General features: G+C 40.3%; 2 protein-coding genes across 14 annotated transcripts in view; one reads left to right on the forward strand and one right to left on the reverse strand.

Annotated features, from left to right (window-relative positions):
- The first annotated feature begins 106 nt into the window (after positions 1 to 106).
- Positions 107 to 10,121, forward strand: HNRNPH3 (heterogeneous nuclear ribonucleoprotein H3). Of its 8 annotated transcripts, XM_058671703.1 has the most exons (12): positions 107 to 329; positions 694 to 734; positions 1,155 to 1,242; positions 4,595 to 4,728; positions 5,238 to 5,376; positions 5,865 to 6,049; positions 6,463 to 6,549; positions 6,721 to 6,836; positions 8,179 to 8,314; positions 8,586 to 8,681; positions 8,762 to 8,854; positions 8,952 to 10,121. In XM_058671703.1, exons 4-12 carry the CDS (start codon positions 4,617 to 4,619, stop codon positions 9,026 to 9,028), a joined length of 1,041 nt encoding a protein of 346 aa, XP_058527686.1. In that variant the 5' UTR covers positions 107 to 329; positions 694 to 734; positions 1,155 to 1,242; positions 4,595 to 4,616; the 3' UTR covers positions 9,029 to 10,121. The 8 variants fall into 8 exon arrangements, with proteins under 8 accessions (XP_058527686.1, XP_058527688.1, XP_058527687.1 ...); XM_058671702.1 differs by lacking the exon at positions 107 to 329 and having other exon boundaries at positions 406 to 734; XM_058671705.1 differs by lacking the exons at positions 694 to 734; positions 1,155 to 1,242 and having other exon boundaries at positions 5,865 to 6,031.
- Positions 10,122 to 11,987: 1,866 nt separating this feature from the next.
- Positions 11,988 to 12,725, reverse strand: part of RUFY2 (RUN and FYVE domain containing 2) — a 52,810-nt gene continuing 52,072 nt past the window's right edge. For 5 of the 6 annotated variants that reach the window (XM_058671697.1, XM_004583432.4, XM_058671695.1 and 2 more), the window contains exon 18: positions 11,988 to 12,712. In XM_058671697.1, the coding sequence (XP_058527680.1) occupies positions 12,569 to 12,712 (144 nt within the window). In that variant the 3' untranslated portion in view covers positions 11,988 to 12,568. The remainder of the gene's footprint in view (positions 12,713 to 12,725) is intronic. The other variant, XM_058671696.1, reaches the window with a different exon arrangement.

Consider the following 12,725-nt stretch of genomic DNA (forward strand, 5'->3'; position numbering starts at 1 on the left):
CTAACGCAGGCCGCGCCGGGCCTGGCGCAGGCGCCGTGCGCTGAGCTGCGCCCCGGCGCCCCAGCCCGGCTCCCGCTCCCCGGCGGCGGCGCGCTCGCCCCACCCCTTCCTCCTCGCTCACCCGCTCCCATCCCCCCCGCCAGTCGCGGCGCTGCGCAGCTCCCCGAGCGGTTGCCGGCGGCCGGAGACGGTTGGGCGGACCGTTGTCGGGAGCTCCGCACGAGGCGCACGGCTCAGCCCCCGGCCACCTCCTCCGCACGATCGGACCCCCCCGCCAGCACGGGCTTGGCGTCCCTATCGCCCGACAGGGTATCTGAAGTAAAGAGGGGGTAGGTTGGGCCGGTGGTTTTGTTTCGAGAGCCGAGTCGGGACGAGGACGGAGAGAGAGGCCGGAGGGGGTGGGAGGGGAGGCTGGGCGGGGGAGGGGGAGTGTGGAGGTCGCCGCTCGGAGGCGGGCGGGGCTGCACCTCCCGGGCGATCTCCACACTTGGAGGAGGGCGGCCTGGCGGGGCGAGGATCTGGCTCAGGTGGCGTTGGGAGTGGACCACGCCGAGGCGCGAAGTGGACGGCGTCCGTCCAGCCCTTCTCCCTCTCTCTTCCTTGCTGGCTTGGCCTCCGCCATTTTGGGTACGGTGGCGCGGCCACCTTGGCTTCCCGCCCTTCACCGTCTTCTTCCTACTTCTGATGCCCCAGCTTCGACAAAACTGATTGAGCAGGCCTGGCCCGGGGTGTGTGTGGGGGGAGGGAGGTTGGAGGGTGGTCCAGCTCCCTGGAAGGGGTGCGGGTGGGAGAGAAACGAGCAGGGCAAGTTGGGTGGGGGGGCTGGGGCGGGGGAGGGGCGGCTCCCGAAGGAAATGGCGCCGAAGGGCCTGGCCTCCCACAGCTGCCCGTCCTTCCTCCGCAGTCTCGGCAGGGCTACCTGGGCGGGCCGGCCTGCCCGAGACTTCTGACGCAGATGGCCGAGATGAGAGAGGCTGGGGCCGGGGGCCGGAAAGCCAATGGCGACGAAGGCGCTCGGCTCCCAAATCCAGGACAAAGGCGGCTCCTTTGTCACCCCGCCGCCCGGTGGCGAAGGTGTCTAAGCCCCGGCGGGCTGGGGGCCGGGGATGGGGCAGGGGCGCGCTCTCCCCGAGCTCTCTGGTCTCTTAGGGCAGCTAGATAAACGAACCAGTCTCCGGGGGAGGAATAAAGGACGCTTAGCCAGCCGGCCCTTATAGTCCAGATTTGGAACTTCGAAAAAGAGTACGTACTCATTTTCCCCAGAGGTTGTGTTTTGGTTTTTTTTTTTTCCACGCTTGAACGTTTGTAACGATTTTGTGGGTGATTTTGCAAGCGGAGAAGTGGGTGACAACCGAGAAAGAATGCGAAGTAGGCCCATTTTTGCTTGAAGTAGGTCGTTTGGGCCCAGTGAACTGTGGTCGCGCTTTTGGGGACTTTCTTGGGCGGGGGTGGGTGGCTTAGCAAGTATTTTATGGACTTTGGCACATAGAGGTTAGAATTTTTTTACGTGGGAGATTTGCACAACCAGCGGATGGCAAAAAAAAAAAAAGTCATTATTTATACAAGAATTGAGTCCCTAACGATCAACAGATCCTGAAGGTTATTTTGTGTAATACTTTCCCTTAACTATTAAGGTGATAGAAGTAAAAACAATATAGGAGTACAGTAATATCAATAAGGAAATAAGCGTGTGCTGAACACAAAGGCAGATACAAGCTCAGTCACGTGGTTATACGGGGTGGGGTGAGGGGCTCCCTAGAACAGCAGAGCGCTGTCTTGGTAATTTTCCTGTAAGATGGTGCCAGAGGAAGGGTCAGGCCTGGGAGGGAGAGAATAAGCGGTTTCAGTAACTCATATACATCTAACCAGACTGTTGTTGAAGATCTTTTGTGGCGTTTTGTCAAGATTAAGTTTAACAAAATCTTACCTTGAAACGCAGGGATTGGTGGACTTGGGCAAACCAGCTCAGACTTTCCTGATTGAATTAGACTACGTATACACACACTGCTACACCTACCTGTTTTTACTGTTTCTGTGTATCTTTGCCTAGAAACCTAATTGCCTTTTAAAGCAACAGTGTTACCTTGGCTGTGGTGTTTTGTTGTGTAAGTGGGACTGAAATGCAGTATGTAGTCTTGGTTCTAGTAAACTTACAATAATGATTTTAGAGGCCGGGCTCCTTCAAGGTGTTGGTGTCTGGGTTTTTGATTTAAAATTTAAAGGCAATCACACTAAAAAGTAAAATCTGCTTGAACCTGAGATTCCTATACCCAGTAGAGGTCATTTCACAGGGTAATACCCTCTCCCTCAAGTGTTGGAAACTAAAGCAATCTGTAGCTTTCTGTATTGTGGACATTGATAGAAACGGAATCAATGCTAGGGGACTTCAAAAACATCATGGAGATTTTAAAGGGCAGGGTTCCATGTATGGATTTCAGGGTTTTTTGACATCAAAATAAACATTTACATTTTCCATGAACTTTTTGAAGTATCCTGGTATTTAAAAGCATAGGAAGTTGACAAAAAATGATGGTATTTTTAATTGGTGTTAACGCTTGGAATTCTTCAAGCCAAGAAAGGTAGTTTAACAGTTTTTAAAAGATATTGAAGTAGATCAGCTTTAGTTTTACACTCAAACTTGGGAGTTTGGAAGGGATAATAGAATGACTTGTGTATTCCCATATGTTGGAACATTAACCCATCAGATATGTTTGAATTAGTTTGCTTGCTAAAATTTCCTTGTGAAGAGCTACCATTACAGCTTGCCTTTTTTTTTTTTTGGTCCTGGAGTACAAATCTTAATGTTGAATTATAATCTTACATTGAAAATAGCAAAAAAAAGATGAAAAGCACAATACTATGATCTGCCCACCCTGAACTGATGAATTTGACTTTACAGAATTCTTGATTTTTTTTTCCCCTAGTGAACAAATATTTGATGTTAGATCCTTTTTACTTTTTCTCTTCTGTTCCCAAATCCTCTTTGCAGGAAATGACTTGTTAGGTTGATGCTGTTTTTAGGGAGGGGAGGGAAGAACTTAAGAACATAGTGGAGAGCTTCAAGCTTGACAGCATTTTTCAAAACTGATAAAGGACCTCTCTTTACAGGAAAATTTTATATTTTAACAGTCCTTGTTCCCTTTTAAGACTCAGAATCGTGTGTTCTTTAAGGTTCATTTCATGTTTGTGGTATAACATGGTTTTATCAAATTCAATAACTAGCAAATGCTTACTGTGAGGCAAATCAAGTAGTAAAAGTAATTCTCCTGGTCCATTGAGGTACAGGTACTTCCTGCTGTGACCCATTTGAGTAGGCTCAGAGATTAGGTCAGTGAGAGGCAACGCAGGGAGGTTTCAAACCCAGGCTTGTCTTTGGAAAGTTCATACCAGTTATTTGTGTGTATAAGAAAAATTAACTATAAATGCCAGTTACAAATTTGTGTTCCCATTTTGGCTCTCTTCATCTCTAGCACCTAGAATTTTTGCATTGATAAAGGTGCTGAAAGGGCCTCACGTTAGAGGTATTTAAGCATTTTGGAGAATTTCTATATGGCTTATATTAAATGCATGAACCCTAGGAAAAGGAAATTTTACACTTTGCAGATGATAACTTGATAGTTGGACTGAAAATTAGATCCTGTGACATTTAAGCATTCATGAATGCTGTTGCTATGAAATATGATCCTGAACCCTAAAGGAATCAAGTGAACAAACTGTTTTGTTTACAGGGGAGGAGGTGGTGAGGGAAAGGTTTGAAATATTCAGGTGAGTAGGATTCCTACAGCTGCATAGTGCCATTTGTAAGGTTCTGGTAAGTTCCCGCAGCTGAAGGACTTCTGCATTAGTCTCTTGGGATTTCAAAAGGAACAATGGTTGGTTGCCTGGTGGAAGGAAAGTGGGTGGGCAGTTTCATTTTGGGGGGTGGGTAGAGGGACTGTACCTTTAAATACCTCCTGAATGTGAATGTTACCTTTTTCTTGAAATTTGTAAGTCTATTTGATTAAGAAGTTAATGCAGTGAGTAAATTGATTATTTGCCATCTCCACTGGCCTCTAGATAGGTAGTTTCAAAACCACATTCATCCTGCATGGCCACTTAGTCTGAATTTTAAAGCCCAAAATAATAAACTCACTTAAAAACTGGTTTTTGGTGTTTTAGGTAGAATTGTCCATGAGTAGACAGTAGTATCCTATGCAGCTTCTGAACAGTTTGCATTCTAAAGAATTCATACAAATATTCGGGTGAACATTGAAATCTGAAAGGTGTGACTAAGATGAGTAGAACAGAAGTTGGTGTTACAACAACAAATAATGTGAATGTTATGGTGAGGGAGTTATGTGAGTTCTTTGAAAAACAGGCAGCACATAAGATAAGGTTTTCAGGAATTTGTGCCTTTTGGTAGGAGGGGTCAGATTTCCCCGTCCTTTCCCAGCTGGCAAATAGAAGATGGTGTACCACTGTGTTGTGGCATTGTTGTTGGAGTCACCTAATCCTGTTACATTTCTTGTCTGAGCCTCTGAGCGGAGTCTCTTCAGTACTTTCTGGCAAGATTAAGTTTTGATTGACTGCTTTATGTGCTTGTTTATTTTTATAGCATTTAAATCAAACGTATTGAGATGGATTGGGTTATGAAACATAATGGTCCAAATGACGCTAGTGATGGGACAGTACGACTTCGCGGACTACCATTTGGTTGCAGCAAAGAGGAAATAGTTCAGTTCTTTCAAGGTACCGCTAGTATTAGTCAAAGTTTAGTAGTATTTTGATTTTGTATTTGCATTATATATTTCTCAGTTTTTGTTTGTTAAATTCATTTGATTTTATAACTTTGAAGTTTGTGATAATCTTTGTTAATGAAAATGTCTTAAAATATGAAATGTGCTCCAGTTAAAATTCAGTAGAGTGTGTAAAGTATGTAAAAATCTGATTGTACAGTAAATTTCATTGAGAATAATTATGTGATTAAATGAACCATGAATTAGCATGTGGAGCATAATTTTATTTGTAATTTAGGTGGGCTTTTAAATAATGTGTAATTTAAAAAAACGCTGGTTGCAAAAATACTTTATACTATTTGGAAAAAGTTTGTATTATGGGGTGATGGGAAACTAAGCTTTTTTTGTTTTTTTGTTTTGTTTTGTTTTGTTTAGACTTGTTTTAAATATTTGATTCAGATGGGAATGTTTCAGCCTTTAACACTGTTCCCCTTGATGGGGTTATTTGTCCTTGGGTTAAAGGGTTGGAAATCGTGCCAAATGGGATAACATTGACGATGGACTACCAGGGGAGAAGCACAGGGGAGGCCTTCGTGCAGTTTGCTTCAAAGGAGATAGCAGAAAATGCTCTGGGGAAACACAAGGAAAGAATAGGGCACAGGTGGGGATGGAGAGTTTGGGATGGTGTTAAATTTTTATTTTGGGGGTTGTGGGTCACTATTGCTTAAATGGGGGGGTAATGTAACAATAACATTTTTATGGGGTAGTTTAAAGCAATTGATAATTATCTAAATTTAACTTGGAAACTACAAATTTGGGTGGGGAATTAATGCTAATAGTTTGTTTAAATTAAAATTGTTTCCATTCAGTAGGATGTTTGATACTTTTGTATAATCGTGTTTTCTTTAAACCTATTATACTAAAGGAAACAAATATTATATTTTATGAATTGTTTTCAATGACTAATTTGTATAAAACTTAAATATTTAATTATTTAAGTTCATAGGTGTAAACATTGTTAACTTATGGTGTATTTAGGCAATTGGGTTGTATATCTAGACGTAGAAAAACTGACTGTATTTTGCCCATATTTGAATTATTCTAATACATCCATGCTGAAACCTGTACCTTTAAAACATTTTTAAATAGGTATATTGAGATCTTCAGAAGTAGCAGGAGTGAAATCAAAGGATTTTATGATCCACCAAGAAGATTGCTGGGACAGCGACCAGGACCATATGATAGACCAATAGGAGGAAGAGGGGGTTATTATGGAGCTGGGCGTGGAAGTATGTATGACAGAATGCGACGAGGAGGTGATGGATATGATGGTGGTATGTGTATCTAATGAACACAGGTTCTGTTGTCATTTTCTTAATATTCCTGACACTTTGTCAAGAAATACAGAAATGGCAGTAATTTCAGTACCTACTGGGTTTTAAAACCTGTTCATGAAAATATTCCCATTCCAACTGTGGGACTTGATTGATGCACATATTGTCACCTAGAAAATGTGTACAGTAATTGAAATGAAGATATTGACTTATTTGCATAAGAATGGAAATAATTTATATGGCTAAATTTATTCTTAATATGTTAAATATTCCATCAAGTGTTAAGTGCTTTTTTCATATGTACTAAATAAGGGGTTTGGTTACAAACTTGTAATAAAAAAGAATTTAAACTGCTTACTTTTCAATGTTATAAAGTTGATTTCTTGACATGTATTTTTCCTTAAATTATACAGGCTATGGAGGTTTTGATGACTATGGTGGCTATAATAATTATGGCTATGGAAATGATGGCTTTGATGACAGAATGAGAGATGGACGAGGTAAACATTAAAGACATTTTTTGTTCTGAGATGAATCTTAATCCTTGCTTTAGCGTTGAATGGTAATATACATGACATGAAAGTTGTATTTAGAATTTTAATTATAGCTTGCAAATATGAATACGTTTCTATGTGTATATATAGTATCTGATGGCAGTTTTTATTTTTCAGGTATGGGAGGACATGGCTATGGTGGAGCTGGTGATGCAAGTTCAGGTTTTCATGGTGGTCATTTTGTACATATGAGAGGATTACCTTTCCGTGCAACTGAAAATGACATTGCTAATGTGAGTAATTTTATTAATTTTATAATCATCTTGTGTCTAAATTTTTTTTCTTAAAAGATTTATTCATTCACTTGAAAGACAGTTTGGGGGGAAGGGTGGAGAGACAGATCTACCCATTAGTTTGTTGACTCCCTAAGTGGCCACAACAGTTGGGGCTCAAGCTGAAGCCAGAAGCCTGTAACTTCCCCTGGGTCTCAGTATGGGTGGCAGGGATCCAAGTACTTTAGCTGTCTGCTGCTGCTTTCCCAGCCACATCAGTGAGATGCTGCATCAGAACTGGCATCTTGGTAGCTGCTTAACACACCACAAAATTGGCCTCCAGGGTCTAAATTTTGAGGTATTCTTATCGGCCCCATCTTTACAGTTTAATCTAATGTCACAAATTTCTGTAGTTGATGTTTTGATGCATACTGTGTACTGACCCACACAAGATTCAAGCAGGTGAAAAGCTACATTCATAAAACCCAATGAAGTGTGGGAGAGGAGTTGATCAGCAAGATGATCACTGTCTGAGTTTGCTCTCCAGCTCTGGCTCCAACTTCCTACTGGTGCGTTAGTACTTGGGTCCCTGCCACCTATATGGAACACCCAGGTTGTGCATCAAACTCTTTGCAGCCCAGTCCTGCCCTTGTTATTGCAGGCATGAAGACACTGAGAAAAAACTGATGACCATAGCGAGTAGCAATAACTGGAATATTACTTCTATTGTTTTGAAAGTTAATGTGTAATGGTGGTTTTGTGAGTATTCTAGGCCAGAAGTAATTAAAAAACAGAAGAGTTAAAAATGGGAAAGTGTTGCTACTGCTGTCCTTGGTTTGTGACTTGGTTTGTTGCTTCACGTTATTTGGATGGTCAGCAGTCTTCAACCCCTGACCCAAGTCCAGTCATACCCATATGTTGAATGGTTGCATTGGAGACCCAGCAGGCTGCAAAGCCAAACATACTTTGCTATTACTACAGGTCTTTTGAGAAATCAGTTGGCTGAATTTCCACGTACTTTCTCTAAGGATAGATTAGGACTGGTTAAGTTGTGATAGAAGCTGAATAATCTATCTTTTGAGTTACTGAGGTAGAGTTCAAGTCACTGTTCTGAGTCACAGATATATACATTTTCTTCAGCCTTGAGTGGCTAAACAACAACTCTGTGAAATACCTTCAAGGAACTAAGCTTTAGTATCCCTCAAAGGGTATAGTCTTAACATCCCTAGAAATTGTAGTTGATTGAAGTAGCCTTCAACAGAGTGTGGTGGGTTTATTTTCATGAATCAGAGAAAATCTAGACATGTGGTAATTCACTTCCCACAATCTGAGTAGAGAAAGTAGTTAAGTATTTTCTTTTTAGTTCTTCTCACCACTAAATCCAATAAGAGTTCATATTGATATCGGAGCTGATGGCAGAGCAACAGGAGAAGCAGATGTGGAGTTTGTCACCCATGAAGATGCAGTAGCTGCCATGTCTAAAGATAAGAATAATATGCGTAAGTGCTTTCCTGGGCATGCTATCTGGTTTGTTGGATGTGATCTTGTCAGTTTCTTGTTTGCTTAAATAAATGCAAAACGTCTGTGAAACTAGGGAATTCTTAGAAGTCACTGGGACTTTAAAACCATTTGACCTCTTAAATTGATCCCAAATGGCTTCCTGGCAGCTTATACTATGAATTATTGATGATAAAACTGAACTTTTTGGAGCTTTTATTAATAAACTTGATCTATTCTTTTATCCTATTACCCTTAATTTTTCTCTTAAAGAGCATCGATACATTGAACTCTTCTTGAATTCCACTCCTGGAGGTGGCTCTGGCATGGGAGGCTCTGGAATGGGAGGCTACGGCAGAGATGGAATGGGTATGTAAAGTTTTTAAAATAAGAAATCTGAGCTACATTACCAGACAAGCTCTAAATTTTTTTGTTTCTCTTTTGTAAAGATAATCAGGGAGGATATGGATCTGTTGGAAGAATGGGAATGGGGAACAATTACAGTGGAGGCTATGGTACGCCTGATGGCTTAGGAGGTTATGGTGAGTAATATGTTCTCTTGGATTGCAGATAATATTTGTAAAATAGTGCACATAGGTGCCTCCTGCTAAATGATTCTTAATGCTTGTATTCTTTAAGGCCGTGGTGGTGGAGGCAGTGGCGGCTACTATGGGCAAGGTGGCATGAGCGGAGGTGGATGGCGTGGGATGTACTGAAAATATCACCATCATACACAAGGAAAAGTCCTAACAACAGCATCTGGTCTACTAGACTTTCTTACAAATTTCTTTTGTATTTTAAGAACTTTATAATGACTGAAGGAATGTGTTTTCAAAATATTATTTGGTAAAGCAACAGATTGTGATGGGAAAATCTGTTTTCTGTAGGTTTTATTTGTTGCATACTTTGACTTAAGAAATAAATTTTTATATTCAAACCACTGATGTTGATACTTTTTATATACTAGTTACTCCTAAGGATGTGCTACCTTCATAAGATTTGGGTTGATGTATTTTACTATTAGCTATACAAGTAGTAAGTAGTATTAGTGTAATACTAGAGGATCATGGTTCACCCCTGCATAAACTGCAAGTCTTAATAAACAGACATCTGGAATAGAGCTTAAAGAATAATTAGTGTAACTTTAATTTCTCCTGGACAACACTGTATATATAAAGACTAAAGAGGAGTTTAAGTGGCATCAAAAGTATAAAATCAGCTAATTCTATATTCTTTTTATCAAATGTCATTTATCAAACATAGCTCTGAAATGTTGATTCCCTTAGAGGTATCTGGGTTTCTGAACACTCAAAATCGTGTTACCGGAGGATGGGAGCATTAGAAGTGAGGTCCTAGCCCTACCTGTTGAGATACAAATCCCCTCAGCACTTGACTGAATTACAAGAAATGCTTCTAAAACCTGATGATTGTTAATTCAAATTGCTTTAGAAAGCTAAGATTGTTGAGAATTCCACATAATTGTCAGATGTATTTTCAGTCTGCTGCCCAAATCTTTAAATAATTGTATAAATGACTACGTTAAGCAAATGTAAGGGAAGTCCATGTCATAGTCAAGTAAAAGAACCCTGCAGTTGGCTTTGCATCTGATACCTGCTCGTCTTAGTTTATTATGTAGCAAGGAAAAGGTGCTTTTTAATTTTAATCTCCTTGGTCAATATACCTTTTTTTCCAAATTGGCTAATGGATCAAAATGAAATTGTCAATGTGAATATTCAGTTATTGAACTTGTTACTTGTTTTTGCTAGAAATGTTAATGTAATAAATGTCAATGTGGGAGATAATATGGTGTCCTGGAATGCTTTGTGTCAGCTACTGATCATAAATAGTACAAAGTACAGTGTATTATGTGTAACAGAAGATTGCATTCACACAAAGTGACTACCTTAGTTTCTGGGTTAGGAAAGCAGACAGGATGGCTTATTTGGAGCTTTTTCATGACAATTTTAGATTTCTTAGTGCCACTCCGCCCCACCCCAGGATATTCAAACATATAACATGAAGTACCTTTCTTTTTTCAAGTCACATGAGCTTTTATTTTTCTAGTATTATCTTAAAATCTTAAGAAATTGGGCCCGGTGCAGTAGCCTAGTGACTAAAGTCCTCGCCCTGCACGCGCAGAGATCCCATATGGGTACCATTTCTAATCCTGTGACCCTGCTTCCTATCCAGCTCCATTTGTGGCCTGGGAAAGCAATCGAGGACAGCCCAAAGCCTTGTGATCCTGTACCCATGTGGGAGACCTAAAGGGAGCTTTGGATTGGCGCAACTCAGCTCCAGCCATTGCGGGCGCTTGAGGAGTGAATCAACGGATGGAAGATCTTCCTCTGTCATTCCTCTCTGTATATCTAACTTTCTAATTAAAAAAAAAAAAAAATCTAAGAAATGAAGCTTGCCATTCTAAAATGGGTTTTTTCAAATCTTTATTTAATAGTTTATAAAATTCACATTTTGTTTTTAAAATACAGGTTAGAATTACAATTGCAATTCCTTGGCACCATGATAGCATTGTGATAATACTGGCTAGGAGAGGAAGTGGCACGTGAAATCTGTTTTGAAGTTAGTGTTTGAAATTTATAATCCAAGTTTCATTACAGAATAGTCCAAGATTAGTATACATGGTTTTAAAGTAATCTAAAACTAAAGTGACTTAGAAAAAGTGCCTTCAAAAAAATGCAAGGATCAATGACAAGAATTTTCTGTGATGAAAAATTCAACTAAAAATGTTTTTTCATCATTTAGAATGAACTCATTTAGAATTTAAACTAGAATTATATAGTTTATTTATGCTGATCTTTTATGTAACCATTAAAGTACTCATTCACGGATACAAAAGTTCCTAAGAATACCTGTCTTGAGGCCATCCTGATACTGTTCAAGAAAGACCATCAATATCTGGGTTCAATTTAATCGAAGTTACTATCTCAAAAGCTGACTAGAAACTTACAAGTTCTAGAGAAAATAGAGTAAAATACTGAGTTCACACTTTGGCAGTTTAGAAAACAAAATTTTAGTGAAAGTAGTTCTCATGAGAAGACCATCCTACAGAGTAGCTACTCTGGGGGAAAAGGCGGTATCCAAGTAACGATTAAATGTAATGCTCCCAGGGAATGTAAATACATGCATGGTACATACAAGAAAAACAGGAGCCTGAGTGGATGCGGTGAAAATGATTATCCAGAGGTAACAGTTTTTACAGATCAACTGCCTATTAATGCTATAAGTAGTGTAATTGGATTTGTGTTCATTCTATCAGCTTACATAGAATGCATTTTATGGTTGAGCAGAACCCTCTTTCAAAACCCTGGCACAGAGGCGCTTGGCAGACATAATTTTACTGTGCATATACTGTGGCAGTGTTAGACCACTACAATAGAATGTTGATGAAGTTTCTCTAAAAGAAGTGTAACAGATTTTTGAATGAGTCAAGCCCTGGTCACATCATAGGAAAGTTCTTTCCCTCACTTTTAACACCTAAAGGAAAGAATCAGTAAGGAGCCTGTTGCCCCTGCTATTCCACACATTGTTTTCTGGAAGAGGGTTTTCATCTTTGAAGTATGGAATCTGCCACTTAAAAAATAGTGGTAATTTAGTGCAAAAGGTAGTTGCATGTGGGGAAGTCTGTATGTGGAAAGTAACTTCAGGTAAAAAGATTTCAAGGGGACAGTTGAGAACAGATTAGCTCGGTGTACCTGAAAGATACCACAAACACAAGAATTTGTAGGGTAAGCTGAATGGCCTTTGCCAGTGCACAAGAGGCAAAGAAGGAAACAGTGCAAATGTAGCTGAGCTATACACCAAGATAACTGGAAAATGGGTGGATTGAGTATTAATACGTTAAGACTGATGCTTTTCCAGTTTCAAAACTGTGAAGCTTTAAAGTGCATTAAATAGAGAATCGCAGGCACCATCATATCAATTTGACAATCTAGGACAAACAAGCCTTATTTTTTAAAAGGCCTTTCAGAAGATAAGGCAAGGGTGTGTTAGCTATTCTATCTGACCTTGCAAGGAGATAAGGGTTACATGATTACATTAAGAATTAAGCCAAAGTTGTTTTAAAGCATGCTCTGTTGAAAATTCTGAGTAACAGAATTGAGGAAAATCATACTATTTATAATGGCCATGAGCTGAATAAGTAGCTCAACTACCCCAGTTAACTAACTGGCTGAAAGCTGCACAAGAAAGGCTGGACATCTTGTATACGTGATCATACAGGTGGGTTTAGTCTTGGAGTGTCACTGCAGGTTAGATGAGCATCTCTGAATGAGCAGCGCGTGACAGGAATCACAGACCCGCACTGGCTTTGGTGAAGAAGGCAAAGGCAGTTCGTTGTCAGAGCAGGCGTTACAAAAAATCTCCCCACAGTTTCTACAGTGGTGCTATTAAATGGAA

This window comes from Ochotona princeps, chromosome 13, assembly GCF_030435755.1.
Source record: "Ochotona princeps isolate mOchPri1 chromosome 13, mOchPri1.hap1, whole genome shotgun sequence".
NCBI classification, from domain to species: Eukaryota; Metazoa; Chordata; class Mammalia; order Lagomorpha; family Ochotonidae; genus Ochotona; species Ochotona princeps.

Bases quoted from the DNA above. Each gene is read 5' to 3' on its own strand.
- HNRNPH3 (XM_058671703.1), top strand. From the start codon at position 4,617: ATGGATTGGGTTATGAAACATAATGGTCCAAATGACGCTAGTGATGGG. The intron at 5,377-5,864 runs GTGGGGATGGAG...ATTTTTAAATAG, and splicing joins AAGGAAAGAATAGGGCACAG to GTATATTGAGATCTTCAGAA. The intron at 8,315-8,585 runs GTAAGTGCTTTC...TTTCTCTTAAAG, and splicing joins TAAAGATAAGAATAATATGC to AGCATCGATACATTGAACTC.